We start from the raw sequence: 27,637 nt of genomic DNA, 5'->3' as shown, positions 1-27,637 counted from the left end.
CCAATACAACGCTGCATTTTAAATGCTTTCAGTTGATCTCTACCCAGCCTTTTGGCTGAGATCAAATGTAAAAATGTTTTCAATGTGATGCAAACGGCACAAATGTGTGTGTGCAAGCTGGGGCGATGACTCAGTGGACAAAGTGCACAATTGTTGCACAAGCATGAAAACCTGAGTTCAGATCCCCAGAACCCATATAAGAGTTGGGTGTCGCATCACATACATGTAACACCAGTGTTGCAGGTAGAGATCCACGACAGGTAGATCTTGGAGACCTGCTAGCCAGCCAGCCTAGCTGATCAGTGAGCTCCAGGTACAGTGACAGACTGTCTCAAAAAATTAAAGTGTATAGGGTTATAAAAAGACTTCAGACATTGACCCCATATACACTATGCACATATGCACATGCTCGTGCACACAGACACACACACACAGACACACACACACATAGAGAGAGAGAACATTGTATACATAACAGTCAGATAAATAGATCTTTTTAAAAAACATTCTTTCATAAATATTAAAATACAATTATGCCAGTAAGATCACCTATTTATACAGGGGTCAAAATTAGTAGAAAACACTGTGGAAATGATTAATGAGATTTAAACACGTGCATGGTGGTACACACCTATACTCTGAGCACTTTTGAGGCTGAGGCAGCAGGAGCAGTAGCTCTAGATAAGCTTTGTCTCAAAACAAAACAGAAACAATCAACAAAAAAAGCACATTATTTCAAAGTTCCTTGCTTATCAAGGACATTAGGGCTTCACTCAAGTGACATCCCATCTGAGGGGGCACACAGGAGCATTGCAGCACCTTTACCAAAGCCGTTATTCTAGGCTCTCGTCCTTGCGTCCTCAGTGACAGAGGCCACCTCATTCTTCTGCAAACTCTGCTCATCTCCCACCAATGACCCTAAAGAGCCAACTGTGGCTGTCAACGATCGTCCCGTGCCACTGTTGCGTACATTTCATGTCACTTATAACATCCTACTGCATCTTCTCATACAGAAGTGGCTTACCTCCGTTACTAAAGGACGGTCTCCTGAAGTCACTGATTACAGTTTACAGCTTCTTCCCTTCATTCCCGACAACAGGGTTCATGTCACACATCAGACATGGCTTCTCACTAACCCAGAGGCTGTCGGTATTTATTGAGCCGTTGTTTCAATTTTACAGAGGCCTCAGAACAACACGATTTCTAAAGAATTGCTGCTATCCATTATTTTAATAACTTCGTCTTTCCTCATGCACTCACACATTCCTACTAGTAAAACCACACGCACGACTAATAGAAGCAAAAACTAAATTAGCTTAGTTACTCCTCCAATTCCACAAATTCCAAACGCATTAAAGACCTTTAAGTCCTGAGAAAGTCAGCTACCCGCAGAATGTCTCCAAAGCACACAAAACATTGAAATAGTCTCACTTTCTTCCTCTAGAGTCATGGGTTCAAGTAGCGGTGATGGAGAAAGAAGCCAAGGAAAGGTGAGATGAAGGGTTCCCTCATGTAACTCGCCTCCCAGCAAGAAGCAGAGGAGCAGCCAAATATGCCACAGGCGGAGACTAACTCTGGAAAGACTGGCTTGGTGGCACAAACATTGGCTGTGGGTTACACAGACTCCCCGGGACCACAGGTTAAAACCCTAGCGGGCCCCACCGAAATGTTTAGCTTCCCCACTTAGCTAGAGGAGCCGCGTGTGTGTTATCTGGATTGAATTTTTTAAAGTGAAACCCCAGCTCAAGTTCAAAGAATTGTCTGAGACCTTTTACCTCCAGCCACTATTGGAGAAAGAATACTGGTTGGAAAACCTTAAACAGTAGCTCTATTTTTCCAGAGGGAATCCGGCCTTGTATTCTATGCATAGCTCTTTCTTTGCCTTTCCCTGGTAACTTTCTCTCACTTATAAAAACTGACAGCTTCCTGAATGTGTGCTGAAATTCCTTTCCTGGTACCATGCCCTTCTTACTATCCTGGGGGCGGGGGCGGGTCTTGATATCAGCAGTAGATGGAGAGTTCATACATTTTATATATAGCCCAAACCAAGGCGTGGGGAGCTGAGCACATGAGATGTTGACATGTATTATGCAACAGGAACAAGCCAGAATGTATGATCATGGTGAGGAGCCTCTGGGCCCAACTTCCTACCATCTATTTAGGGTTTTCTGTGTTTTTAACCATAATTAAAATAAACATTAGAAAGGGTTAGAGCTTTAAGGAATATCATTACTAACATATAATGGGAAATGGCTATCTGCTGTAATTCTGCCGCTTTCTGATCCTTTATAAATGAGCAGGGATTTTGAGTGAGCCTGTCAGTTGTCAGAAAGCAAGAGTGAGTCCCACGGGTCAAAAGTGGGTCTCCTGTGACAGGCCCTGTTCATTCCAAACTGAGCTGTCTGCCTGGTGACCAAAGGTCACCATGCTGTGGTTTGCGTCTAGAATATTCTTCAAAGGTACATGTGTTAAAGCTTGAAATCTTTGGAATACAGAGATCAGGGCCTAACGGAAAGTCTTCTTGTCAATGGAGAAAAGTTTTTACTTTTTATTTTTTGAGTAAAAACAAATTACAATTTCTTCTTTAAATTTTTTAAAAAACAATCTGTAAGGGGAATATACTCAAAATATATTGCGTGAAAAGACTTTTCAATAAAAAATATATTTTGGGCTCAGAATGATTTGTGAAGTAAAAGGGGTCTTCCCAAACATTTATAATAGCATTTGCATAGTCACCAAATTTCATGTGGGGAAAAATACACTAAAGAGTTAAATTAATGTCATAAAAAACTTCAAATTTGTGAAATGTATGGGTGACACATGCCTTTAGTCCCAGCACAGAGGAGGCAAAGGAGACAGGTGTCTGTGAATTTGAGGTCAGCTTGGTCTACATAGTGAGTTCCGGGCTACCCAGGGCTACATAGCAGATCCTGTCTCTGGTACAGGGTCCTGAGGATGATGAGGGTACCCAGCTCTTTTCTCATCCTCTTCTGTTCCTTGCTGTGAGATGGGACATTACTGCATCATACCCCTGCCACAAAGGGCTGCCACACATCCACAGCCACAGAACCGCCTGATCAGGAATCAACACCTTCAAAACTATGAGCCAAAATAAACCTTTACATGAAAGAAAACTAATGCATCCTTGATTTTAAAAATCATAGAAAGACAGGCATTGGTGGTGCATGCCTTTAATCCCAGCACTCGGGAGACAGAGGCAGGTGGATCTCTGTGAGTTCAAGGCCAGCATGGTCTACAGAGCGAGTTCCAGGACAGGCTCCAAAACTACACAGAAACCTTATCTTGAAAAACAAAATCAATCAAACAAACAAACAAAAAATCATAGAAGTTAGTAGCTATGAAAAGACATCCTCGGGCAATGTTGTAAACTTTACTAACTTATTTAATCAGATTATGTTTCATGTAGGAAATGAGATAAACTGAAAGAGAAACCAGTCAGTTTGATCTAATAAACAGTTTATTACATCCTTGTAAAATCTACAGTACTCACCAAAGGTCAGTGGGACTGTAGCAACCAGAAATATCCCAACTATGACAGCAAGTATAAAACTTGTTTCTGTTATCCAAAAGCCATCTAAGGATATAAATGGAGAAAGACATTAATTCACATACACACAAAAAAAAATAATAATAACTTGTCCCTCTTCTTCCCAAACATGAACACGGCGGCTGGCAGGAGCCTGCTCCTCTGAGATTTCTACAAGCCAGTTGTTTGGCAGTTGACAATTGGAAATCAACTGTGTTACTTCCTATTTCTTATGTCACCAATCTCAGCAAAGCAACCTACCCACTCTGTTTTAAGATGACTAAGAAAATATGCTTTTTAAAGAATTCAGAACAAAGTAGTCTCTAGCTCCATATATTAAAAAAAAGATTATTTTCCTTTTATATCTACATACCCATTTAAATCCACTACATTAATCTAAGGGCTGCCAGCATGAAGGTGTGGTAAGATGTCTTCCGCACGCTGTTTACAGAGGAAACAAGTGTACAGTGTGCAGGCCACAGCTTGGCAAACCCCAGCCTGTGGGACAGACCTGGACGCAGCTTCTTAAAACCTTCCCATGAGTAAAGAACAAACTTTACATTTTTAAGTTATTTTAGGAAGAAGAAAGGTGAGGGGGTGAAAAAGAAGAGGAAGAGGAGGGTAAGGAAACCGAGGCAGCTACAGAGAGCAGACGTAACTTGCAAAACCTAAGCATCCAGACAAGCACTAACTGACAGACTATAACATAAATCAGGGTGATGGCAGCTTTGTCTTTTAATTTTATGTGTATGAGCGGTTTGAACTCATGTGTATCTGTGCACCATGTGCATGAAGTTTCTGCAGAGGCCAGGAGCCATCAAATCCCCGGGGAATCTGGAGGTACAGATGGCTGTGAGCCACCATGTGGGTGCTGGGAATCAAATCCAGGCCCTCTGCAAGAGTGAGTGCTCTAAATTGCTGAGCAAGCTCTCCTGAACATTTTGTTACATTTTTTATTTATGTATTTCTGTGTGTTGCCCGTGTGTGTATGTGCATGAACTTCCCCTGCCTGGACACAACTTTGGAGACCAGCAACAGCTTGTGGAAGATGGCTTTCTCCTACTTTTATCCAGGTAACAAACTCTGGTCATCAAATGCCATCTTGATGACCCGGAATGACTGATGTTTTATGTGAAATGTATGTGTAAAATGCAAATAATTCATTTTTGCCTAAGGTATAGCAATTATACATGGCATTGGGTTAATTTAAGTTAGGCCTAGTGAGTAGGAAGGGGATGAGAGAGGGTAATGGGGTGTTTGTGATCAAAGTATATTATATATTTGTGTGAAAACGTCACAAGCCCATTAGGATTTCCAATTAACATATGCTAGTAAGAATCTAGAAATAAAAGAAATGAGTGAAGTTAAATTCCCTGTTATTGCTGAAGATGTGACATAAAATCAGTGCAAAGTCCAGGGTTTGATTCCGACAGCACACACAGAGGGGGGGGGGAGGGAGGAGAGGGGGGGAAGAGAGAGAGAGGGAGAGGGAGGGAAAGAGGGGAAAAAAAAAAAACTCCCAGCAGCCAGGTGAGAACAGCTCACATAATTATAATCTGCTTTTGTTGAAGAATGTAAATCAAGGGGCTACTTCCAACATACATGATGTAAATTGAGAATCAGACCTACTATAATTACTACAGTTCGTGTATGAAAAGTAACCCTTAGAACAAATGCAATAAGAAAGCAAAGATGTAAAGGTGCTAGGGATACTGTACAGGAATAAAGACCAAGATGCAATTTACTCAGAAAGAAACAATCATTTAAACAATACCAATGGCAAAAAGGAAACCCCAGGTAAAGGATACATGTGGGATGGTGCAGGCCGGTCTTTTAGGCTCAAGGCACTACAGGACAAAGAACTAGTTACAAAAGCTATATCACAGTGGACAAAAGTTAGGAAAATGAACGCCTGGGGGGCAGGTTCCAGGAGGCCTCACATGCCACGCTGAAATCAGTAAATCACATCGTTCAAGGATGGGCAAACCAAGATTGTCTTCAGCAGTGTGGTTAAGCTGAGAGAACAGACGAGAAAAGATACCAAGAAAGCCAATGTGGAAATGGAAATGTGGGAGCGCATCAGTGAGAAATTAAGATGCTGGGCCAGCAAGATGGCTCGCTGGGTAAAGGTGTTTGCCACCAAGCCTGGCAATCTGAGTTTGATCCCTGTGACCCATGTAGTGGGAGAGAACTAACTTGTAAAAGTTATTTTTTACCTGCACACACATTACTATGGCAGGCAAATGCCCATACACACACACACACACATTCAAACACACACATATTCACACACACACACACACACACACACACACACACACACACACACACACAAAGAAATCAATGTAATTTTTTAAAAGGAGAAATTTATGTTTCTCTTCAAAAAAAATCAATTGAAGTTATTGGCTATATAAAGGGAGAACTCAAATGTGTCACTGACGTTTTTGGCCTGTGAGTACTGATGAGTTTTGTTGTCTACTTGACACACCTGGAAGGAGGGGCCTACAGTTGAACAATTGTCTCTACCAAATGCCTGGGTGTGTCTGTGGGGACATCTTTTGATTTCAGATTAAGATAGAATGGCCCAGCCCACTGTGGTACCAACCCCAGGCAGCTTGGCCCAGGATGCATAAGAAAGATAGCTATGTAGGTATGAGCCAAAAAGCAGGGCAGCAAACTGCTTTTCTCTGTGTCTTCTGCTTCAGTTTCTACCTGGGTCATCTTGAGTGACAGTAGGCTATAACCTGTAAGTCAAGTAAACCCTTTCATCCTCAAGTTCATTCTGAGCAGGGTTTTGCCATGGCAATAGGAAGCAAATTGCAACCGTTGGGTGTTTACAACCTAAGGCAGAATACACAGTGGACCAGCTAGGTAAGAAGGAAGACACGAAGTAGTTCTAAGCCCCTTATGTAAGAGAGAGCACTAGGAAGTACCTACGATGACTAAAAGTCTATGAAAGCATGGAACTGGGGTTGTAGATATTCAGAGTGGCCGCTTACTATTGAGAAGCAAAGTAAAAGGATAAGGATGTTGTTTTAAGAACACATTAGATAAACTGAGCCATTCAATAGTGTGTATGATAAGCTATTCGGTCATCATCTCTGTGGCTAATATTAAGAATGTCTCTCTGTCTTTGGCACTAGACGTTTATGTAATAAGCTAGTGAGTGTGTTAACATACCTTCCAGGAATGTAATATCCTCACTGATTTCACTATATTCTCCAAACCCAATATCATTAGCAGCCACTGCTCTGAACTGAAACGTTCCTCTCAGGTTTTGGGGCTTCCATGTGCAAATGCTTCTGCAGGACCCATTAAACACCATCTTCCACCGTAAACTCTGGTTCTGTGAGCCATTTGAGATGCCTTCTCTGCAAAAGAAAGCAGTACATCAATAGTCACCTACAGTACACCAGACACCCTGGTGTCACTTCTAGCCCCTCACCGTCCATCACACACTTGACCCCTTGACCTTATTTCTGTCATATGATTTGCTGCAGAACAGAGCAAATTTATCAAAGTCTTAGTGATCCATGAGCAAAGCAACTAAATTCACCAAAAGAGCAAGGGATAATCAACTGCAAAGAGGAAGCTGATAAGCCTGTTCCTACCGTTTAAAATGCAGGAAGCTGCTGAGCCTCAAACACATACTTACCTCACATTTTCTTTAGCTAGAAAGTTTGCTCTTTTTTCCTTTTTTTTGTTTGATCTTTTCTTTCCTGCATGTATGTATGGTGTATGTGTACATGCATGTATGCAGCCCTGCATGTGTAGCAAAGTTGAGAAGGAAACATTGCGCATCCTGCTTTATTACTCTCTGCCTTCTTCCTTACAACAGGATCTCTTGCTAAACCTGGGCTAGCCCTGGAAGATCTTCCTGTCTCCACCTATCATGGCGCTGCTGTCACAGGCATGTACAAAGCCACAGCTGGCTTTTTCATGTGGGTCCTGGGGGTTCAAACTCAGATCCTCATGATGGCACAGTAAGTACCTCACCCACCCACTGTGCCATCTCCCTAGTCTTTTTGCTTGCTTGGTTGCTTGGTTGGCTGGGTTTCTGGAACAGAGCTATTGATGCAGCCAGGGTGGCCTTGAACATATGTTCTTCCAGTTTTTTGCTCCTGGATACTTGGATTAAAGACATAAATACCATACTTGGCTTATATCTTCATTAAGTTTTCAGTCTCCTGTGTCACTTGTAATTGATTTATGCAACATGTGGGTAAAATATAGAATTTCACATTGAAAGGATGTTATAATACTTCCGTACATTGATTATAGGCAGATAGTTCAGCCACCAAAGTCATCAGTGTATATGAGATGCTAAGATCTATCTAGTCCTTTTATTTTGGCCTATACTCTCCTCGAAGCCAATCCATATTGATCTTCATATGGACATGAAAGTAGTACAATGGCTGCGTTCAGAGGATAAAACTGGAATGACTTTTAATAGCACCATTGCGAGAGGCAAGTTCAGTGTCTTCCAGTCTTCTGTAGCAAGGAAGAACATGGTGGGTCTGAAACGTCTCAGGTCACAGACAGCTGCCTTGAGAAATCACTAGGGCACAAGGACTGAGCCCCAGGAGAACAGAAAATGGGAAACAAGGAGCAAGGTGTCTTCAGGGCCACCCTGCTCAAATCATTATGTCATCCTACTTTTATATTTTGTGCAGCCGAAGGGTAAGTGTTGGCAATTTCATTGTTAAATCAAATAACTTTGATTTTTAAACCAGAAAGGCCCCTAGTGAAGTGCTCTCCACAGCCCCTGGAGGGCAAAGGCAATGGAAACCCCTGACATTAGTTGAGCAGCTTCCAAATACGATGCAACATAGTGGAGTTTACTATGTCTTTTGTTTCATTGAGTCTTCATAACAACCCAAAGGGAGACATCATTATTCCCATTTTACAGACAAAAAAAAAAAAAAAACACTTATGTTTCAGGAAAAACAAACCAGTGAGGATCTAAATAGTAACCAGAATGAATAACATCCCCCCTACACTTGAAATCTATACCTATTCAACCTATGTGTGACCTTGACTAGAAATAAGGTCGTGGCATAGGTCATGTTAAGATGAACATATCCTAAATGAAGGCATGTTGTAGTCAGGTGCCTAGTGTTCTTTTAGAAAAAGATCAAGGTGAGCCCAGACACATAAAAGAGAGTGTGTGAGGCTGTGGCTGAGATACATATGCAAGTCAAACAACACTGAGGGACCAGGCCCAGTACAAGAAGCTAAGGCACGGTGAAAGTAGTCTTCCCTAGAAAGTTAGACGGGAGTGTGATCCCTCCTTCTACCCTTCTGTCAGGTAGAGGGGTGTGGGGGGGGGGGTTTGGTTTTCTTTGAGACAGGGCTTCTCCGTGTAGCTCTGGCTGTCCTACAACTCACTCTACAGAGCAGGTTGGCCTCAAACTCAGAGATCTACCTGCCTCTGACTCCCCAGCCCTGGGATTAAAGGTGTGTGCCACCCCCAACTGGCCTGATGTCAGATTTCTAGCCAGGTGAACTGTAAGAGGAAAGTTATGTGGCTTTAAGTTGCCAAATTTGTGTATTTTCCCACTACTCTCACAGCTAAGGCAAGCAGAAGACAAGTTCACATCATAACCAGGCTATACAGGACAAATGCAAGGCCAGTCTGGACAACTCAGTGAGGGTCTGCTCTCAAGAAGTTAAAGGGTAACTTGACATGTGACTCAGTGGCAGAGGTTTTAATTAGCATGCTCTAGATTTAGTCTCCAAGACTGGGTAGGGGGTAAAAAAAAATAAAAAATAGCATTTAACTAGAATTAGGCTAACTAACTAGACTAACTAGTCGAACTTTCCCAAGAGTAGACTTAGTGAAAATACTTCCTCCTGTCCTATAGTGTTGGTATTTCAGTACCAATAGTGGACCAGGGCAAGAGGATGGAAGCTATTTAGGTGCAATTACATATTTAAGGTCTTCCTCAGAGGAACACACTAAAGGTTCCTAGTAAGAATAATGCTGTGGCCTGGATGTCACACACAATTTTAGTCACAGGCCACCAAGATAGTTCTACTAAGAACATTCTTTACTGTGCATGAAATACAGTGACAAAATACTTCCTGAAGGCTTCAGCTGAAAATATAGCCAAGATTATATAGCCAAGATTTTCTAATGTGAGCAGGAAATTTTCTGAGGTTCTGGGGATGCCAGAGTGAGACGAAGCAAAAATAGATCTACAGCTCAAGTTGCCAGACTATAATTATGGAAGTGACTTTTGTCCTTGAAGCCTGTTAAAAGATGGCTTCGTAGTCCCGTGAGGGGAGTGTCTTTGGAATTTGAAATTCTCTCCTCAAGCTGGCATGAGGTTGGTCCTTCTGGGCCTGTTCCCTCACTGAGCTCCTCAAACTGGCTGGGTCTGAGGGTACGCATGGCTCAGCTGCTGAGCTGTTTCAGTGGACAGCACATTCTCCATCTCTAGAAACACATTCAAACTGTTCCCCTCAGAGAGATAGAGAAGCCCACATATTTCTCATTAGTTCAGCCCTATCCCTAGATTCGGATTCTGAAAAAATACATAACTTCTTCTCACCTGAGAGCATTTAACTGTGTGTGTGTGTGTGTGTGTGTGTGTGTACCATAAATTTACATTTATTTGTCATCTGACACCAAACATTGGCTCAGCTTCTTAATCAGATAGCTATTAAGCAAATGTCAGTGGCATGAGCTTCGATGGAGTGGTTTCTGTGACGTCTGAATGAGCAGTCGCATATTTCTGAGAACCATGTGGTATGTTTTATCACTAGGAGGTCAAAGCTGACATTAGGAAGTGATTGAAGAACATAGCGACACATGTAAAAGTCCTTAATGATTCCCTTTCCTGTATAAAATGTACTTCGACAAAATTATTACTTCTGACCACCTTGTAACCAACTGCTTATCTCTCTGTGGTACATTAAGCATCATGTGATACGTACCTGACCTCAAGGATATAGTACATCAGTCTGCTTCCATTATCCTCAGCTTGTTCCCACTGGATTGAGTTTTTACTCCCTTCTAGTAATTTCGGGATGCCTGGTTTGCCTGGGACTCCAGCTTCATGGGGATAAAGAGAGAATTGACTGACATGTTAGAAGTATAAAATTTTTGGCATTGGTTATCTTTCTCAGGGATACGCCAAAGAAAGCCTGTGTGTCTGTCTGTCTGTCTGTGGGTGTGTGCATGTGCTTATGTATTCGGATACCATAGATCAACCTCAAGTGTTGGTCTTCAGGCGCCACCCACGTTGCTTTTTTTAAGAGGGTCTTTCTTTAATCAGGTGCTCAGACATTGGACCAGGCTGGCTGACCCAGGAGCCTGGAGACTCACCTCTCTCCACCTGCATAGCACGGGAATCACAAATGCTCTGCCATATCCAGATTTCTGGTGTAAGTTCTGGGAACTGAACTCAGGTCCTCGCACTTGCACAGCAAGCACTTTCCTACTAGGGCTACCTCCCCAGCCCCGAAGCACATGTGTTTTTAAGTGAGTATCTGAAGCTTTCGTTGGTGGTGGATTGGCTAGTTAGTGGGAAGATTCACTGTGGATCTCATCTTGATACAAATAAGTGGTAAGCACAAATTTAGAAGCCATCACAGTTTTGGAGCATTTTCCTCTCTACCCTCCTAGGAATCAACCTGGAGTTATGGTATTCAGAACGGTAACTGAAGAGATGTGTAGAATTTGGTTTGTTTTGTTGTTTTCATTTTAGCATTTGGACTGTAGAAGTTATTTTGTAAGTGTTCCTGGAACATTCAGCTACCCCGTTTTATATAGTTCCTGCTGCAAAACACAATGCAGCTGGAAAGGATATCAAAAAAAAAAAAAATGAAACAATAAATAGTTTGCTTGTCTCAGGGTCCTATAAATCCAAACCAATATGTTTTTGGTTCTTCCTGTAACAACTCCTGACTCGACAAATCATTCACATATGCTACAGACATAGTAATGACTCTTTTGGGAAAACATTTGAGATGACCCAGAGGTTAAGAACACTTGCTAATTATGCGGAGGACCCAGGTTCTGCTCCCAGCACCCACATAATGACCCATAGTCACCTGTAACTCCAGTTACAGATCGAGGAGACCCAACACTCTCTTGTGTCTAACTTTGGTACCAGGTACTCAGACAAAACACTAACAAGCATAGACTAAAGGTAAATATAATCTGTCTTTTAAGAAAGCGTGTGTGCCTCTAGAATTGGGCTGGTGGGACTAGGAGACGAGCGAAGTCTGTATTGCTGGGGAGGATACTAACACCCACCTTTTGTCTTGAAGCTCTCTGGGCTTGAAGAGCTATTTTCTCCTGTCATATAGACCACCACCACTCGGACATTATAGGGAGTATAAGGCTTTAGGTCTGCAATATTACAGATATAGACCGGCCCTTGGCTGCATGAAGCTTCAACGTGGTAAAACTCATTATATTTCCACTAGAAAAAAGAAGTACAACTATGATTTTTATTCTTTTCAGAAAATGGTGGACAAAGAACTTGATTCAAACTTAAATTTATGTATGCTAAAAATAAAGGGGCTGGAGAAATGGCTCAGAGGGTAAGAGAACTGGCTGCTCTTCCCGAGGACCTGAGTTCAATTCCCAGTAAACACATGGTGGCTCACAACTATCTGTCATGAGATCTGGCGCCCTCTTCCGGCCTGTAGGGATACATGCAGGCAGAACACTGCCTGCATAATAAATAAATAAAGAAGCGAATCTTTTTCTTTATGGTGTTTAGTTCCAAACGCTAGCCTCAAACACATGGCTCCGCTGCTGTCCACGTCAGGTTACAATCAGATGAGTGACCCCTTTAACCTGACTGTGAGGTGGGCACCCTGACTGCGTACAATGAGGAAGATTTGAAGCTGAGATGTGCTGCTCTCCTGAAATGCATGATTCCTAAGAAAGAAAGTCATGGTGTAGGGACAAGGATGGACTAAAGCGAGGACAGCCTCAATTCCAGGGACTTGCCCATTTTCAACTCATAATCTAATGTGTTTTGATTCCTAGTTGAAATCCACAAACAAACCAAAAACATTTGGAATTTTCCTCTAATGCCATTTCAGAGTGTGCCAGCCACGCTTTCCATGCATTCCTGGGAGCCCCAAGTCCTCCAAGGAGGGCAAACTCTCGCCCACCATCGCACAGATCCTCTGCAGCGAAGTGCATGTTAAACACAGGAAATCTGGCTTCGATCCACTTTAGGTATCTGATAGTCTTTCAATGCAGCTACGTGAAGCTTTTTGCTCTGCAGAGTTACTTTTTGAGAACCTTTCTATTTAGATCCTTAGAAATGATTACTTGAAAATGGCAAGGGTTTTTTATACGGACGGGAAGACAAAGAGTGTGGCATTCTGTCAGGAGCTCATAGTCTTTTTCTTGGTAGCATTTCCTAAGGTCAGTTTCCATAAATAAACATCCCTGTGCATCTCCGTTTTCATTCAGTCCTCACGGGGCGGCATCATGTCATCAGACAGCACTTTACATTAGTTTCTATAAAGTTAGGAATATCTTCTATTGCAATTTCAGGAAGCAGATCGCCACATTACAAAAAAGGGGGTATGGAAGGACGGAGGGAATCAAACAGTAAGAAACAGAAATGCTCTTCAAGGCGATGCTTGCACTAAACTGGTGACTATATCAGTCCCACTGAGGCACAATGAAATGGCTTAATGAAACAGGTGATTCAATGTGCATTGTGTACTCTGTGTGTGTGTGTGTGTGTGTGTGTGTGTGTGTGTGTGTGTGTGTGAAGAGGGAGGAAGGGAGGGTAAGGAGAGAGGGAAGAGAAGAGGAAGAGGGAGAGATTATTCCCAGCTAGAAACTTAAGCCAGTCAGGTCCTTCCTTCTTAATGATACGGTATATAATTAGCCTTTAGCGACTGGCCCAGCAGACTCCACATTTTACAGCATCTGGAAATCAGCAGAGCTCCTAAAATGCAAGGGAGATGTTTACCAAGAGTCCTTGCTGGGAAACTGGCAGCAGACTGGCCTCACTGCGGTAGTGAATGTTCCGGGCAAACCACCAACTTGGCAGCCATCGTGGGCTATCCCAGAAAAATCACACAGAGATGGAACCTTCCACTTGTCAGAAGTTAATAAGCACGGGGCTGCAGGCTACCCCAGAGAGATTGTCCAGCTATCTGAGCAGTGCTGGAGACTGTCTAGCCTGTAATAACTCAGATCAGAACTTCAGAAATACATAGTGCCAGTAGAGAACAAAATTGAAGGGGAAATACGGTTTAATGGGCTTCTATGAAAACAAGCCAAAGTAAAATTATTTCCCCTTGTTTTGAATTGAATATGTTCTGTCTCTATACACTTTTGAGATATTTTTAAAAATCTACGTAATTCAGGATGTAAATTTAAAAATTAGCTTGAGGACTGGAACGTAAGCTAAGTTGGTAAAGTGCCCACCTACTATACTCAAAGCCCTGGGTGGGTATCAAAACCCCAGGTGTGGTGGCGCAAACCTTAATCCTAGCATGCAGAAGGCGACACAGAAGAATCACAAATTCAAGGTCATGGGAAATCTTCAGCCATACGAAGAATTCAAGACCAGCCTGAGCTGTATAGGAAAGACCTTATCTCAAAACAAACAACAAATAAATACATCTTTAGCTTATGCTCTGTGGTCTTTATTTTCCAGGCAAGAAAACTGTGTCAGAACGACAAAAATCTACCATGCTGTTCCTTTGTTTATAAAGAAAAACAATAACTAGAAGGAACACCTACCTATCTCCCCTCACTATTCACCCTCCAAGTGTCCCAATGTGGATTTATGGGTCATTGTCAGCAATCTTGTCATTAAGGGGCAAGTCCAAGTTGTTCAAAAAGAGATGGAACTTCCAGCTGGAGGTCATGTATCTACCATCACTCACCACACATGCACCCTTGCTGCAGACACACACGAACCTGTACCACAGACGCTCACACACACACATGTACCACAGACACACACACCCATACTACAGATGCTCACACACACCCATACTACAGATGCTCACACACAAATCTGTGCTACATATGCTCACGCATGCAGAAAGGACTGCTTTCAGCTTCATGGTATACTTTTGTAAAAGGTCTCACTGTGGACAGCCCAAGATGGCCTCAAATTCATGATCCTCCTACATGCTGGAATCAAAAGTGTATATCGACAAACCCAGAAGCTTCATGGTTGTCTAAGTGGCCTCTCAGGAACCTGTATTGAAAAAGTGGGGGAACAGAGGAAGTCTACAGAGAAAGTACCTCCTGAAATGATGAGGACTGGACCAGGAGGGCCCTGTCTGCTGTCTTCTCCTGACTCTGAAGAATGAGACAGCTAACTTAATGACCCACCCTCCTTCTATAGACAACACCCAAGTTCTAGGGATGTGCCAGTCCCGGCTCTTCTGTGCTCAACTGGTGACACCTGACTCATTATAGCATCCACCTCAATCTCCATCTCCTCATTAGCAAAGTGAGGTACCAACACATTATTATCCCTCACATCTTCCTATCTGGGATGCAACGTTAACATCCCCTCCCCTTGACTTTACATGAACTGCATTAAGCTTACTTAAGTAAGTCTAAATGGGAACTGGAGAGATGACTCAGCAGTTAAGACCCCTGGCTGCTCTTCCTGAGGTCCTGAGTTCAATTCCCAGCAACCACATGGTGGCTCACAACCACCCATAATGAGATCTGGTGCCCTCTTCTGGCCTGTGGGCAGACATGCAGATAGAATACTGTATACATAATAAATAAATAAATCTTAAAAAAAAAAAAAGAAAGAAAGAAAGAAAGAAAAGTAATTCTAAAAGCAAACCACCCTCTAGTGTCTCCAATCTAGCCTGATTGTTACAAAGTCACCATTTTAAACAGGTAACAAATCATTAAAACAGACTCAATGTTTCTTTTTAAAAAAAGCTTTAAAATGAGTCTTTCATTTGACCAACTCAATGCTGGATGTTCCCTTTTCAGTCTCAGATATAAAAGTGTATTTTACAAAGAGAGAAGGGACCAGGAGATGGGAGGGAGGGGCTTTAAGGAAACAGTGGGGTGCGTGTGACATAAGGAGAGGGGTCCCTGATGGGGGGAGGGGACAAAAGAAGGCGGCAGGGGAAGGGCAGTAGAGGGAATGAATGAGGACATGTTCCTACTGTCAATATTTCAGCCCAGAGTGGAGAGGGACACGTGAGGGCCCTCCCCTGGCTGACAAGCTAAAGATAATCAATGGCTGCAGTGAGAGTCTCTTTTCTCAAGAGTAGAGGCACGGGTAAGTTGACCCACGACCCAGTAAATAACCACACCCTGCACATGCAAGCAGCTCTGGTTAAACTCAGAGGGTGGGTTACTAAAACGAACTTGAAAGGAGGGGAGATATGTCAGGAAGGGGGGCGGGGGGCTGAGGGAAGAATAGTAGAGCAATGTGATCAAAATACGCAGCATCCATGTACGAAATTGTCAAAGAATCATGCTCTTGGGAGGTCAGAACAGGGAACTGGATCTCCTGGGACAGTTGTAAATAGCCACGTGGGTGCTGGGAATTGAACCCAGGTCTTCTGAGATAGCAGCCAATGCTCTTAACTGATGGGCTATCTCTCCAGCCCCTAGGTGAGTCTTTGATTTGTTTCGCTGTTTTTTTATTTTATTTTATTTTTTTTTTTTTTGAGACAGAGTGTCTCTGTGTAGCCTTGGCTGTCCTGGAATACATGAGTCTTCTTAAAGACGCTTATTATTATACTTCTTTAATGTTGGAAGAGAGGGGGAAAGGTACACATGTGCCAAGACTTGGGTGCGGAGCTCAGAGGACAATTTGTGGGAACAGGTTCTCTCTTTCTACCTTGTGTGACCCATGGATCAAACTCAAGCCCTCAAGCTTGACAGCACCTTTACCCTTGAGCCACCTTGTCATCCTTAATAGCAATTGAACTCTACCTGAGTAACTTAATGCTTCTCATGCCAATCTGAGCCAAGGAATTTTGGCAAGCATTGTTGATGTATACAAGAGAACATTCTAGTCATGAAAAAAAAAAAATCTCCCCAGCTTATTGCACATCATAAAGCAAGAGTTTACATCAAAGGTCTACCTTCTGGAGTTCAAACCAAAATCTGGTGAGGTTAACATTAGATGGAGCTTTCCAATCTAACTGCAGGCTAGTGTTGTCTGGAACCAAGACAGAAGGTTTCTCTGGCGTGTCAAACATGTTAACAGTCACAGGATGACTCTCGGTACACCACATTTCCTCCGAGTGACAGGCCAGGACCTTTTTGTTATGAAAAAAAAAAAAAGAAGAAGTGCCTTAGCCTTCTCGGAACATGTGTTCTAATATGGCAATTAGAAGTGCTCAGAACACTCAATCACTCAATACCTTCAACACATAGAGTTGTCCTCCAGAGAGTTTAGTGACAAGGACAGAAAGCCTGGCACTTGGAAATTCACCCTGTCTTAGAGGAATCTCAGGAATCGGAGCCAGGTGTGACATAACCAGCTGATATCGAACTGACTCTCGGGGTCCGTTTGGCCTCTCCGATTCTGTCCAGATTACGTGGAGACTGGTGTCTGACAGCACAGTTGCCTTGATGTGACAAACTGCCCCGGGCACTGAAATAAACAGCAGCAAAGGACAAGGGACATCACAACAGCACCAAGTGGTGGAAAGAATCGAGAGAGTCAGTTGAGGAACGATGCTGTCATGTGAGCCGAATGCCCTAAGTGGTGCAGAGGAACATTGGCCTCTTCCATAATGGGAATCGAGCAGGCTGCCTGAAAAGATGCTGTCTATTTTTGCCCACTGAACAAACCATTCTCTGACCCCAGCTCAAGTCTACAGTCAGGGAAGAACTACAAAGCTCGGGAGAGATATGTAGCAATCACGGAAAACGGCTGACAGAGCCCATCTCTCTGCTTCAGAGCTTCCATCTACTAAAGACTGACGTTATAGTACCCTGAGCCCCTCAGGACGCTGAGCGCATTTCACGTTACAGCTGGGTTTGCTGTCTCTGCACATGAGCAGAGAGTAATGAATGCATGAGGGGAGTGACTCTGTGTGGCAGGACAAAGAATGTGCCCCTTCATCAAAGTGCATTTTGATGCATTACCTACAATTGCTTTGTGCTTTCCTTGGGTGAGACTCAGCCCTGTCAAGGGTTAGAGCCAGGGTCAAGTGCTAAAGGGTCCCCCCCCCCTTCACTGTTCTTATTAAACTTTAAACATCCCCATAATGATTATTTATTAGTGTTCAGATTAAAAAGTACAGACATGCACATCACACATATCATGAAATGCCACACTAGAAGCCCACACCAGCCCATAACTCACCTCCGCTTGTAGTCTTCCCCTGCGTCTCTTTTCCCAGAGGTAAATGTCCTAAAGGATCTGAATAGTAATTCTTCACGGCCACCCGAATCACATATGCTGAAAAGGGCTGCAGACCTTCAATGCGGACTATGTTCTCCTGAGATTCCTGCGATCGATTTTTTAAGTAAGTGTTTAATTCCTGTCTTTCATACAAACGACAGAAAACAGTTGTTCTGGATCATTCTTGACGCTACTGTCTTAATATAACAGACTCGACTTATTTACTATCTTCATGAATGAGTGACAAATGATTGGCAGGCAACTCTCAGCGAACAAGAAATGACTCACTTCACATGGGCACAGAGATCCAGGAGAGGACAGTATCTCATTCTCATTGCATCAGAAGTAAGGGAACGTAAGTTTGGAAACTTACATGAACAGAGCAAACAAAGGCAGTTAAACACTCTCAGAAATAAAGTCCAATGATGTAAACAGCACCCCTGGGGTGCTGGCTGTGCTTTAGAACCATGCAAGAACCAACCTTGGCAAGTCACTGACTTACACTCACCCTAATCAATTTACAGTCAGGAAACCAGAGCAGGTCTAATAACAGAAATGTCCAGTGTCACGGCACAGTCTGGCCAACCAAATGACCCAAATGTATGCTTTGTGGCAGCACATGGCATCTGATGCCTAAAGCTGATGATCAATCTCCCCTCTTTGAATTGGTTAAATAAAGTGTGTGCAAAGCCAACTATTGCACACAGATTAGTCCAAACACCAGCACCAGTATTGAAGTGAACAGTGACAATTCATTCATCCAAGAAATAGCTAGATCCAAGCACCGTGATATATGTCTGTAATGCCATGACTCCAGAGGCACGGAATTCTGCAGCAAATTCAAGCCAATCTTGGGCTTGGGGTAATGGGGCTAGTTTCCCACCGGCTAGCACTATACAGTTAGATGATGCTTCAGAGAAACGGAGACAAACAGGGCTCGTGAAAGAGCTCTAGTGCATGCCTACTATGCCACAACAACTATGGAAACAATGACAAATAACAAGTAGATGGAGTCCCTGGGGTACGCGTCACAACACACAGAACAGACAAAAATACTACACGTACTTTCTATTAGACAAATGCTCCGAAAGGACATGTGACAATCGCGTTCGCTCTGCCTGATTCACTCCTTGCTCTTTTGTTGGATAGCTAGGACATAGGGACAAGGCTCTATCCCTCTTGGGAGCAATCAGGGCAGGGAACAAACTTTGTTCTCTCAGGACATGCAAGAAGCAGTTACAATGACAACCCTCAGCTAGTGTTAGGAAATTTCCCTATGTTTAACTTGCTGCCAGGAAAGAAGGCTAGATACCAATGTTTTGCTCAAATGTTGAGTGGGAAAAGTTTTAAAACGGGCTTCTTTTTATCAGAACACATAGTTGAAAGGTTCGCATCAAGAAAGTAAATTATATAAAAACAAAAGCAGCCAGCTCCAGGCTTACCAGAATTCTGTATTTCCTGTTGTGGCTGTTTGTCCTATTAGCTTCTGTGTAGTAGACCAGGTAAGTTGGCGTGGGGCTGGTAAAGCCAGGCCATGTGAGGTTTGTCTTGACGGGAGGTAATTTGAGTGTGAGGCTGGTGTTGGTGACATTCAATATAGTTGCCTCTACCATATCCGAAGCTAAGGACAGATATGCTTTATCTAAAATAATAAGAAAAAGACACATGTAGAGAAAAGTAATAGATTTATCTAACAAGTGTTGGTAGAGTATACAGGATTTCTACTTGAAATGATAAATATGAAATGCTTTTGAGACAATATTTGCTTTGAGGAAGCAAAAACTGGCTTGTCTCCTGACTCTGGCTGTGCAAACTATCCTGTGTCCTCCCAAGTGTCCTCCCCCTTCCCTCCACGTCTGCTCTTCTGATGCTGTTTAGGATAGCACAGCCAGAGGAAAGCTCTGAAGCTCAGTTGCACCTGGGACGATCAGGAAGCGCAATCATGTCTGCTCTGGGAACCTTCCAAAGTGGTGTTTGCTCACTGGTATGGAAGGGCAAATTTTCTGTCCCTTACCTTCTCCTTGCATGAGATGCAGCCACCATGTCATTGGAAGCAGAAGCAATCTTGTAAGAATTTATTACAAGACGTGTTAGCAAAGCTTGAGGCTGGGCGGCATGGTGGAACATGCCTCCACCGTATTCACTCAGGAGATAGAGGCAGAGGGTCAAGCCCTTGATGCTAACTTCTGTGTACAACATGCTCTGCCCACATGCACAAGACCGCCACAAAATTAGACATGTTCATACTAGTCACTAAAGTGAGAGTGGCTCATAGGGTCTCTTTAAGGATTTACATGCAAATAATGTTGGGTGAGAAAGAGACATTTTCTTTACTGATACGGTCACTGATAAGTACACATGTTCCTGTAAACAAACTCTGACCAACACAACTGTAAATAATGCTAAAGAAATTCATTAGGTTCCAAAAAAAAAATCAAAATAGAAAGTGAGGTTGGGGTCTGGCAAGACAGCAGGTTTGCTACAAACCTGATCTGAGTTGGATCCCCAGAACCCACAGTAGAAGAAGAGAAAAGATTCCTGAAAATCATCCTCTGACCTCCACATACACACCTTGGCAAGCACGCACCTGCATTCACATGTGTGTGCATGAGCACTCGAGAGTGCGCACGAGCTCGCACACACACACATAATAGTAGTAAATAAAAAAGCTTTTAAAAATTATATTAACTAGCAGAACTGGGCTAGGTAGAAGAAGAAGGCAGCAGTGGAGACTGAGCAAAGGAAATGGGTGGGTGCAAGAACTTAAGCGGGGGCCGTGGGAGAATGCTGCTTAGTGGCTTGCTTCTCATGGCTTGCTCAGCCAGCACTCTTGTACAGGGCAGGACCACCTGCCCAAGGGAGGTATCACCCACAGAGAGCTAGGCCCTCCCACAATCATCAATCATCAATCAAGAAGATGCTACCATGACACATTCACAAGCCAGTCTGATAGAGTGATTCCCCAGGATCGAGGCCTTTAAAACAATGCTTCCGTCGTATGCAGCTGACTGTCATTTCTGATCTATTCACCTGACAGGCGCCATGTAAATAGCCTTCTAAAACACAGCATCATTGTGCAAAGTGCCAAGCACTGAAAAGTGTGATTTAATCTGAAACCTAGCAACCTTACTCCAGCATCGTGGCCCATCGCCTAATGGAGTTTGCAATACATCTCCTGTCTACTGTTCTGTCTTGTCTCCTGACTCTGCAAAGTCATACTTCACTCTGGTCACATTGCACTGCTGACAAGCTACGCTAGGTTTCCACCTGTCTGTCCCCTGGTGTGGGCTCCCTCCAGTCTTGAATGACCTTCCTCGTGCATCGTATCTCCTGGGAAGCCCTGCGTATGCCCCAGTGCAGGTGAGGCCATCACCTGTGTCCCCACCAAAACCTGTTTCGTTCCACCATGGCATTAGACACATTTGGTTTGGGCTGGGTGCTTTATTTCTCATCCACTAATAGAATGTGAGCCTTCTGATTCAAACGGGGTTTGCCTCATGTTCCAGAAGGCAGGTTGACACATTTTAGCTGCAATCTTTATTAGCTGATATTTTCAAACTACAAATGCATCCTTTGCATCTAAGAAACTTAGGAGAGAAATGTCTGAGCACCAAATATTTGCTCGAACCCAGTCCTTTGCTTCCTTGGGAAGGCGAGCCCAGTACTACAGAGATAATTATCTAGTTCACAAATACATACCATTCTATCTCCTCATGCTCCACATTTCAAATAAATGTTACATATCATCGATCATAAGCTGTTGGGAATGCTTATGGAAAATAACACTGATGTGTCAATTTCAGATATGAATTCCAGAGCATGGCAAAGAAAGCTCAGTTAGACCTACACCCTTGATTCCTGGGAAGAGGGAGTCCACAGAGAACCTGTCAATCTAACTTTGAGGACACCAGGAATGATTTGGAGAAGGACAATTTCACCAGCGCCACAGTTAGCTGATGCTGTTCATTTGTGCTGACCTCTGGTCTAAACGAAAAATGGAATACCCACATTGAACAAAAGCTGACTCAACGATTCATGCTATTTATTTTTACTCAACTAATATGTTAGGCTGTTGAAATATTGGAAATGTCACTTGGTACCAAAGGAAAGATTCTCTCCCTCTTTTCCTCACCCCTTCCCCCTCCTCCCTTCTTCCCTTCCATTGTTCACATCCTAACCATTTTGAAGCCGCTAAATACCTCAGGAGAAAAAACTGTAATTTCCTGAAATCTCCAGCAGATGGAGGTAAAGTACCCTTCCCAAATGGACCTACAGGGTGGTGAAGAGGATGCTTCTTTCCCAGCTAATGATAGCCTCTTATACTGTAATGAATCTCGGTAATAAAAACTACCCTGAGGACTTCTGCTGTCAGGTATGTGTTGGGGCTGTTATTTAACATCGAACAGAAATTTCATTTTGTTTCCCTGATCAACATTATTTTCTAGTGGTTTGGGATTCACAGTAAAATTGATAGGAAATTGGAAAGAGCTCTCACATGTGTCCAAATCCACGCGTAGACTCCCCCATTACCAATAGCTCATCAAAGTACCATGTGTTTTACAATCAGTGAGCCTACTGGGACATATTATCACCTAAAGGCCACAGAGTATATCAGGCCTCTCTGTTGTGTTGTATATTTGATGAGTTAGAAGATGTCTTATGGGGCTGAAGAGACAGCTCAGAGGTTAAGAGGTTAAGACTGCTCTTCCAGAGGTCCTGAGTTCAATTCCCAGAAATCACGTTGGCTCACAGCCATCCACAATGAGATCTGGTGCCCTCTTCTGGCCTGCAAGCATATGTACAGATGTATAGACAGCACACTGTATGTATAATAAATACATCTTTTAAAAAAGAAAAGAAAGAAGATGCCTTATGGTGAGTCCGCTCTTACCGTACAGAGGCATTCCACTGCCTTAAACACACTCTGTGCTCCACCTGCTTCTACCTCCCACCCTCCACCCCTAGCTTTCCCCTTCATCACTGATTCCCTTACTGCCTGTCCTAGTTTGTTGCTCAATTGTTGCGGAAAAACCTGACCAAAACCAACATGGGAAAGGGTTTATTCGGCATCGATGTTACAGCCCATTACTTGGGGAAGCCAAGACAGGAACTGAAGCCAATGATGGACAAGGGACACACTTGCTGCCTTCCTTCCTCTGGCTTGCTGCCCTGCCTTCTTTATTCTTCATGGCCCACAGGGGGCTGGGCCCTCCTATAATACCAAGTCAGCAGTCTGCTGACAGACAGAACGGGGGGGGGGGGGGGCGGGAGGGAGCGGGAGGGAGAGATAGGGTCCATATGGGGGCTGATGTGGGGAGAAGCTGGGAAGAATAGATGGGGGTGGGGGTCATAATCAGGGTAAAGAATGTGGGGGTGGGACTATTTTCATTAAAAAGATTTTTAAAAAATTAAAATGACCCACAGGCCAGTCTGGTGGAAATAATTCTTCAGTAGAGGACCTCTCTTCCCAGGTGACTCCAGCTTGTGTCAAGTGGACAAAAACAAACCACACAACCACGGTTATGGTTTCCACGTTTGCAGAATGCCATGTAGGTGGGAATTGTATAGTAGGTGGCTTTGTCTGTCTGGTTTTTTGCCCTCTGTGCATGTATGTTTTCTGCTTTCTCCACACCTTTTCACAACTTCACAAATCTTTTTTTTTTTCCTCCAGATATTTTACCTTAGCTTTGCAGCCCATGGTTAGCTAATTTTTTGTGATGTTTATAAGGTTCCCCGCCCCCAGCATTATTTGTTAGAAATGGTTTCAGCACTGTATTATTTTTGTTCCTCGGTCAAACACGTGGCTGTATTTCTTGGGATCTGTTTATCTGTCTTTCACTGCCAAACAGCCTAAGTTGTAGTAACTTTGTGGAAAGACTTCAGGCAAACTCATAACTTCATTCCTTCCCTTTGATGTTGGTGGCCTCTCTTTTATCTCCATTAAACACTACAATTTGTTTGTCAATGCCCACAAGATTGTTTCCTGGATCCTGAAGAGACCGCACTGAATCTATGGCTCAAACTGGGGGCAAGTGACATCCCAACTTCATACCCATGAGTGTGGACTATCCGGACACTTATTTCACTATCCTTCAAGTACTCTCACCAGAATTTTGTAGGATTTATCATATAGGTCTTATACATACATATTTCGTTAGACTTATACACAGTATTTCATTGGGGAGATGGTAATACAGATAGTCAAGTTTTTATTGCAAATTTGGTTTGTTTCTTGCTGGGTGAGGCCTTCCAGGAGGGGTCAACAAAACCTGTCAAGTCATTTGGAGTAGGGACTGGGCCCTCCCTCCTGCCTCTAGGTTAATTCTATAGAAGATAAAAGACAAGTGAGGTAGATATAAAAACATACACACATGTACAAGCACTCACACAGATATGAATGATAAAATTCACTGCTGCTATTATTGTGAACTGAGAAAAATATTCATTCTTGTTTTCCCTTGACCACTTGCTTCTCTGACATTTCTCCTTCATTACCTAGATCTGAGTTTCTGATCCAAGCCATTTTTCCTTCTTTCTAAACAACTTCTGTTACTATGTCTTACAAGACAGGTCTACTTAACATACTGAATGCATAATACAGGACAGTTCATAAACACAGCACTTGACCTTGAAAGACAGCAGAGGCTTTGTGCAATGCTTTTGACACCGCTGAAAGGCCTTAAACAGATGGGAGATATGGAGGACAGAAGGAGGGGACAGGTCACAGGCTCCCGCACCTAATGTTGCCTACTGCGGTTCAAGCTGTGTGCATTTGTGAGCCCCGGGAAACAGGGCGTGCCTGACAGTGTGGGACAGGAGCAAGGGCCTAATCCCGAGACTGAAGGGACAGACAGCCTAGGAAAGGAGCATGTGGCTAGGATGGCTGCTTACCTGGAAGAGGCTGCAGAACTGAATTGTAAGCCCAGATATGCTTACTCCCAGGGGCCTCCACCTGGGAGACCATGGTCCCGCTCCCCTTCTCTGCCTGGTAAATCTGTGTGTTGTCGTTTGTTGTGATGATCCAGTACACAAACTCTCTGTCCACTGTTAAGCTAACAATTCTCTTTCCTGCTGATTCAAAACAAAGAAAAGAAAAATAAAGGATAAAGAAATTTAAAAAAAAAATGAAGTTAGACATCTTAAGTTTTCTGCTCTAAATAATATATGAAGTTATTTTTCTACAAGAAAACATTATCATATAAAAATTATACTACAATATAAACATTACAATATAAAAAAACCTTATTTTATGGCACCTGCCTCAATAATGCTTCTTCATTTTTGTTTCTGGACTCAGTAAAGTCAAGGTAAGCACTGTCATTACCAAGTCCATTTTGTAAAAATAAAAGCCAAGGCACAGGGCATTAGATACACTGCTCACAGCCACAAGGTTCATTAAGAGCAGAGCAGTCTAAAAACCACCTCTGACATGGGATGCCTTCCTACCAGTCCTAGACACCCCAAAAATAACACAGGCAATTGCCACTGATCTTGATTTTACACCAGAACCAAATAGTAAGACCCTATTGTTGAAGACATCACACACTTAGAAGACACACCGAAATCAAGCTGAAGCTAGCTAGCTTTCATAGTACTAGAAGGTGCTGTGCAGGCCACTGAGGGTGGCGGGTGGGGGGGGGGGAGTCCTTCCATGGTATTTCCCAGGAGAGCACCCTGAAAGCTCTAATATTGACCTAGAGCTAGGTATGCCCACTGGAAAACAGTGGCACAAAGGCTATGGGAGTAGTTAACTGCTTTCTGATGGAGGCCTGCTCCAGAGGAAGGGATTCATGCCTGGTGTTGCAAACTTGACCAAAAGCCCGAGGTCCAGAAGTCTTAGGCCTCTGTGAGGAAACTACTTGCATTGTCTTGCTAATGTTGCCAAATTGCTTCTAAACAAATACCTATGTTTATACCTGTACACGAGTGCCTTCCAACTTTGAGACAGAGTTCACTGGTCTGTAGCCTGACCAAATAGGTTGTTCTAGCTGACTAGTGAGTGATCTTCCAGTGACTCACTTGCCTCTTGTGGGATTACAGATGTGTGTCACCATGCCCTAGCAACCCAAACTCAGTTCCTCGCAGTTAAGGAAAGTGTTTTACTGATTGATCAATCTATCCACACCTGCAACAATACTTTTATTTTTTTTTTTGCTCTGTGTATGTGTCTTATGGTGTATATATGTGCATATGCCCATGTATGTTTGCGCATAAACATGCATGCCCTTATGTGTGTATGTGGAAGCCCATCTCAATCCACTAAGGTTTCCTTCTAGCTGATATTTAGGTCAGTCGAATTTTCAATGAGGATTAACATTTTTGTTGTTGTTCAGTTTGGTTTGGTGTTGGCGGTGGTATTTTTCCAGACAGGAACTTCTATGTAGCCCTAACTATTCTGGAACTCACAATGTAGACCAGGCTGGCCTTGAACTCACAAAGATCTGCCTGCCTCTGCTTCCCAAGTGCTGGGATTAAAAGCATGTACCAGCACACCAAACTAAGATTATAACTTTAATTGGTGCTTGTGTGATCAAAATTTATAAACCCAGAGTTTATCAACTCTGCTACACTGACTGGCAGCAACTCACGGGGATCTTCACCTCTCCGCTGCCTGGATTACGGGTGAGCGCCAACACCTGCTTTTTATGTGGGTGCTAGTGACTCAAACTCCCATCCCCACTTCTGTACAGCAAGTTCTTCATTAACCGAGCTGCCTCCCCTCCCCTGAAAGTTCTTTCCAATGGATGGGAGAGACTGCTGTTACAATGAGGGTGTACATGCTGCGATATAGCTCAGTTAAGATTCCCTAGCACACACCACTGGGTTTGATGGCCAGCACTTCCTAAAACTGAACCTGATGACATACATCTGTAATCCAAGCACTTGGGAGGTAGAAGAAGGAAAGTCAGAAGTTCAAGAGCATCCTCAGCTATAGAGTGCAATTTTGACCACCCTGGGTTTCAAGAGACCTAAAAAAGAAGAAGAAAAAGAAAAGACATATATGCACACAGCAGCACATTACCAAAGCTAGTAGGCACCATGGTGACTTTCCAACACTGACAACCTTCCAGATCCATGGCCCAGATCTCTTGCCCTTTGGTAAAGTATATCCGTGGTCTCTTTGGCTCAGAGGTATCAACAGCCATTGCGCCACCTAACTCGGATTCTGTCACATTACAGGAACATTGGCTCCTTCCACGCTGGTTTGAGGCCTTGGGTTGTAGAACCTGGTGCAAGGTGTGATTGCTAATACAGCAGTAGAACATCTGGTGGCCCAGGTCTGAAACTTCTGTCCAGTACAAGCGACTATAAGGAAGGTGGAGAAACCCCGTGAATTCAATGAGGAAAACATGACACTTGGAAAATTAGTTTCTAATGAAGATTAACCACCAATAGTAATGAAAGGACAAATGCAACCTTGGGAGTAAGCTTGTCCAAATATCAAATGACTTCCTTCTGAGATGGAGGAGGTTACAAGAAACCCAACTAGGTGCTGCCCAGTGGTTTTTCTAATAATGTGTTACAGCCAAAGCCCTGGGCTCTAATGACCCTGAACTCATAGTCTGAGCACCTTCCGTGGCTGTCAGTGGCTATAAATTCTTACTGTATTTTCATATTTTTCAGTATGCTCTTCTCCACTCTCTTCCTATGTCTGTTTCTCAAGGCCAAAAAAACAACCTGGTTTCAAAATGGTCTATATCCATGCTTATGGTACAATAAAAAAAAAAAAAAAACACCCTTTGCAGGCTGG

General features: G+C 43.2%; 1 protein-coding gene across 1 annotated transcript in view; it reads right to left on the bottom strand.

Moving 5' to 3' along the window:
* Ros1 (ROS proto-oncogene 1, receptor tyrosine kinase) overlaps positions 1-27,637 on the bottom strand; it is a 100,343-nt gene that overhangs the window by 23,812 nt on the left and 48,894 nt on the right. The window contains exons 26-35 of the mRNA XM_051175318.1: positions 26,909-27,192; positions 24,778-24,954; positions 19,329-19,528; positions 17,848-17,992; positions 16,898-17,130; positions 16,616-16,792; positions 11,811-11,979; positions 10,487-10,604; positions 6,728-6,918; positions 3,512-3,595 (exon numbers count right to left, since the gene is read on the bottom strand). Coding sequence (XP_051031275.1) covers positions 3,512-3,595; positions 6,728-6,918; positions 10,487-10,604; positions 11,811-11,979; positions 16,616-16,792; positions 16,898-17,130; positions 17,848-17,992; positions 19,329-19,528; positions 24,778-24,954; positions 26,909-27,192 — 1,778 coding nt within the window. The remainder of the gene's footprint in view (positions 1-3,511; positions 3,596-6,727; positions 6,919-10,486; positions 10,605-11,810; positions 11,980-16,615; positions 16,793-16,897; positions 17,131-17,847; positions 17,993-19,328; positions 19,529-24,777; positions 24,955-26,908; positions 27,193-27,637) is intronic.

This window comes from Phodopus roborovskii, unplaced genomic scaffold (assembly GCF_943737965.1).
Source record: "Phodopus roborovskii unplaced genomic scaffold, PHOROB, whole genome shotgun sequence".
Classification (NCBI taxonomy): Eukaryota; Metazoa; Chordata; class Mammalia; order Rodentia; family Cricetidae; genus Phodopus; species Phodopus roborovskii.
The sequence above is the reverse complement of the archived record's forward strand: the minus strand, read 5'-3'. Positions and strand labels throughout refer to the sequence as shown.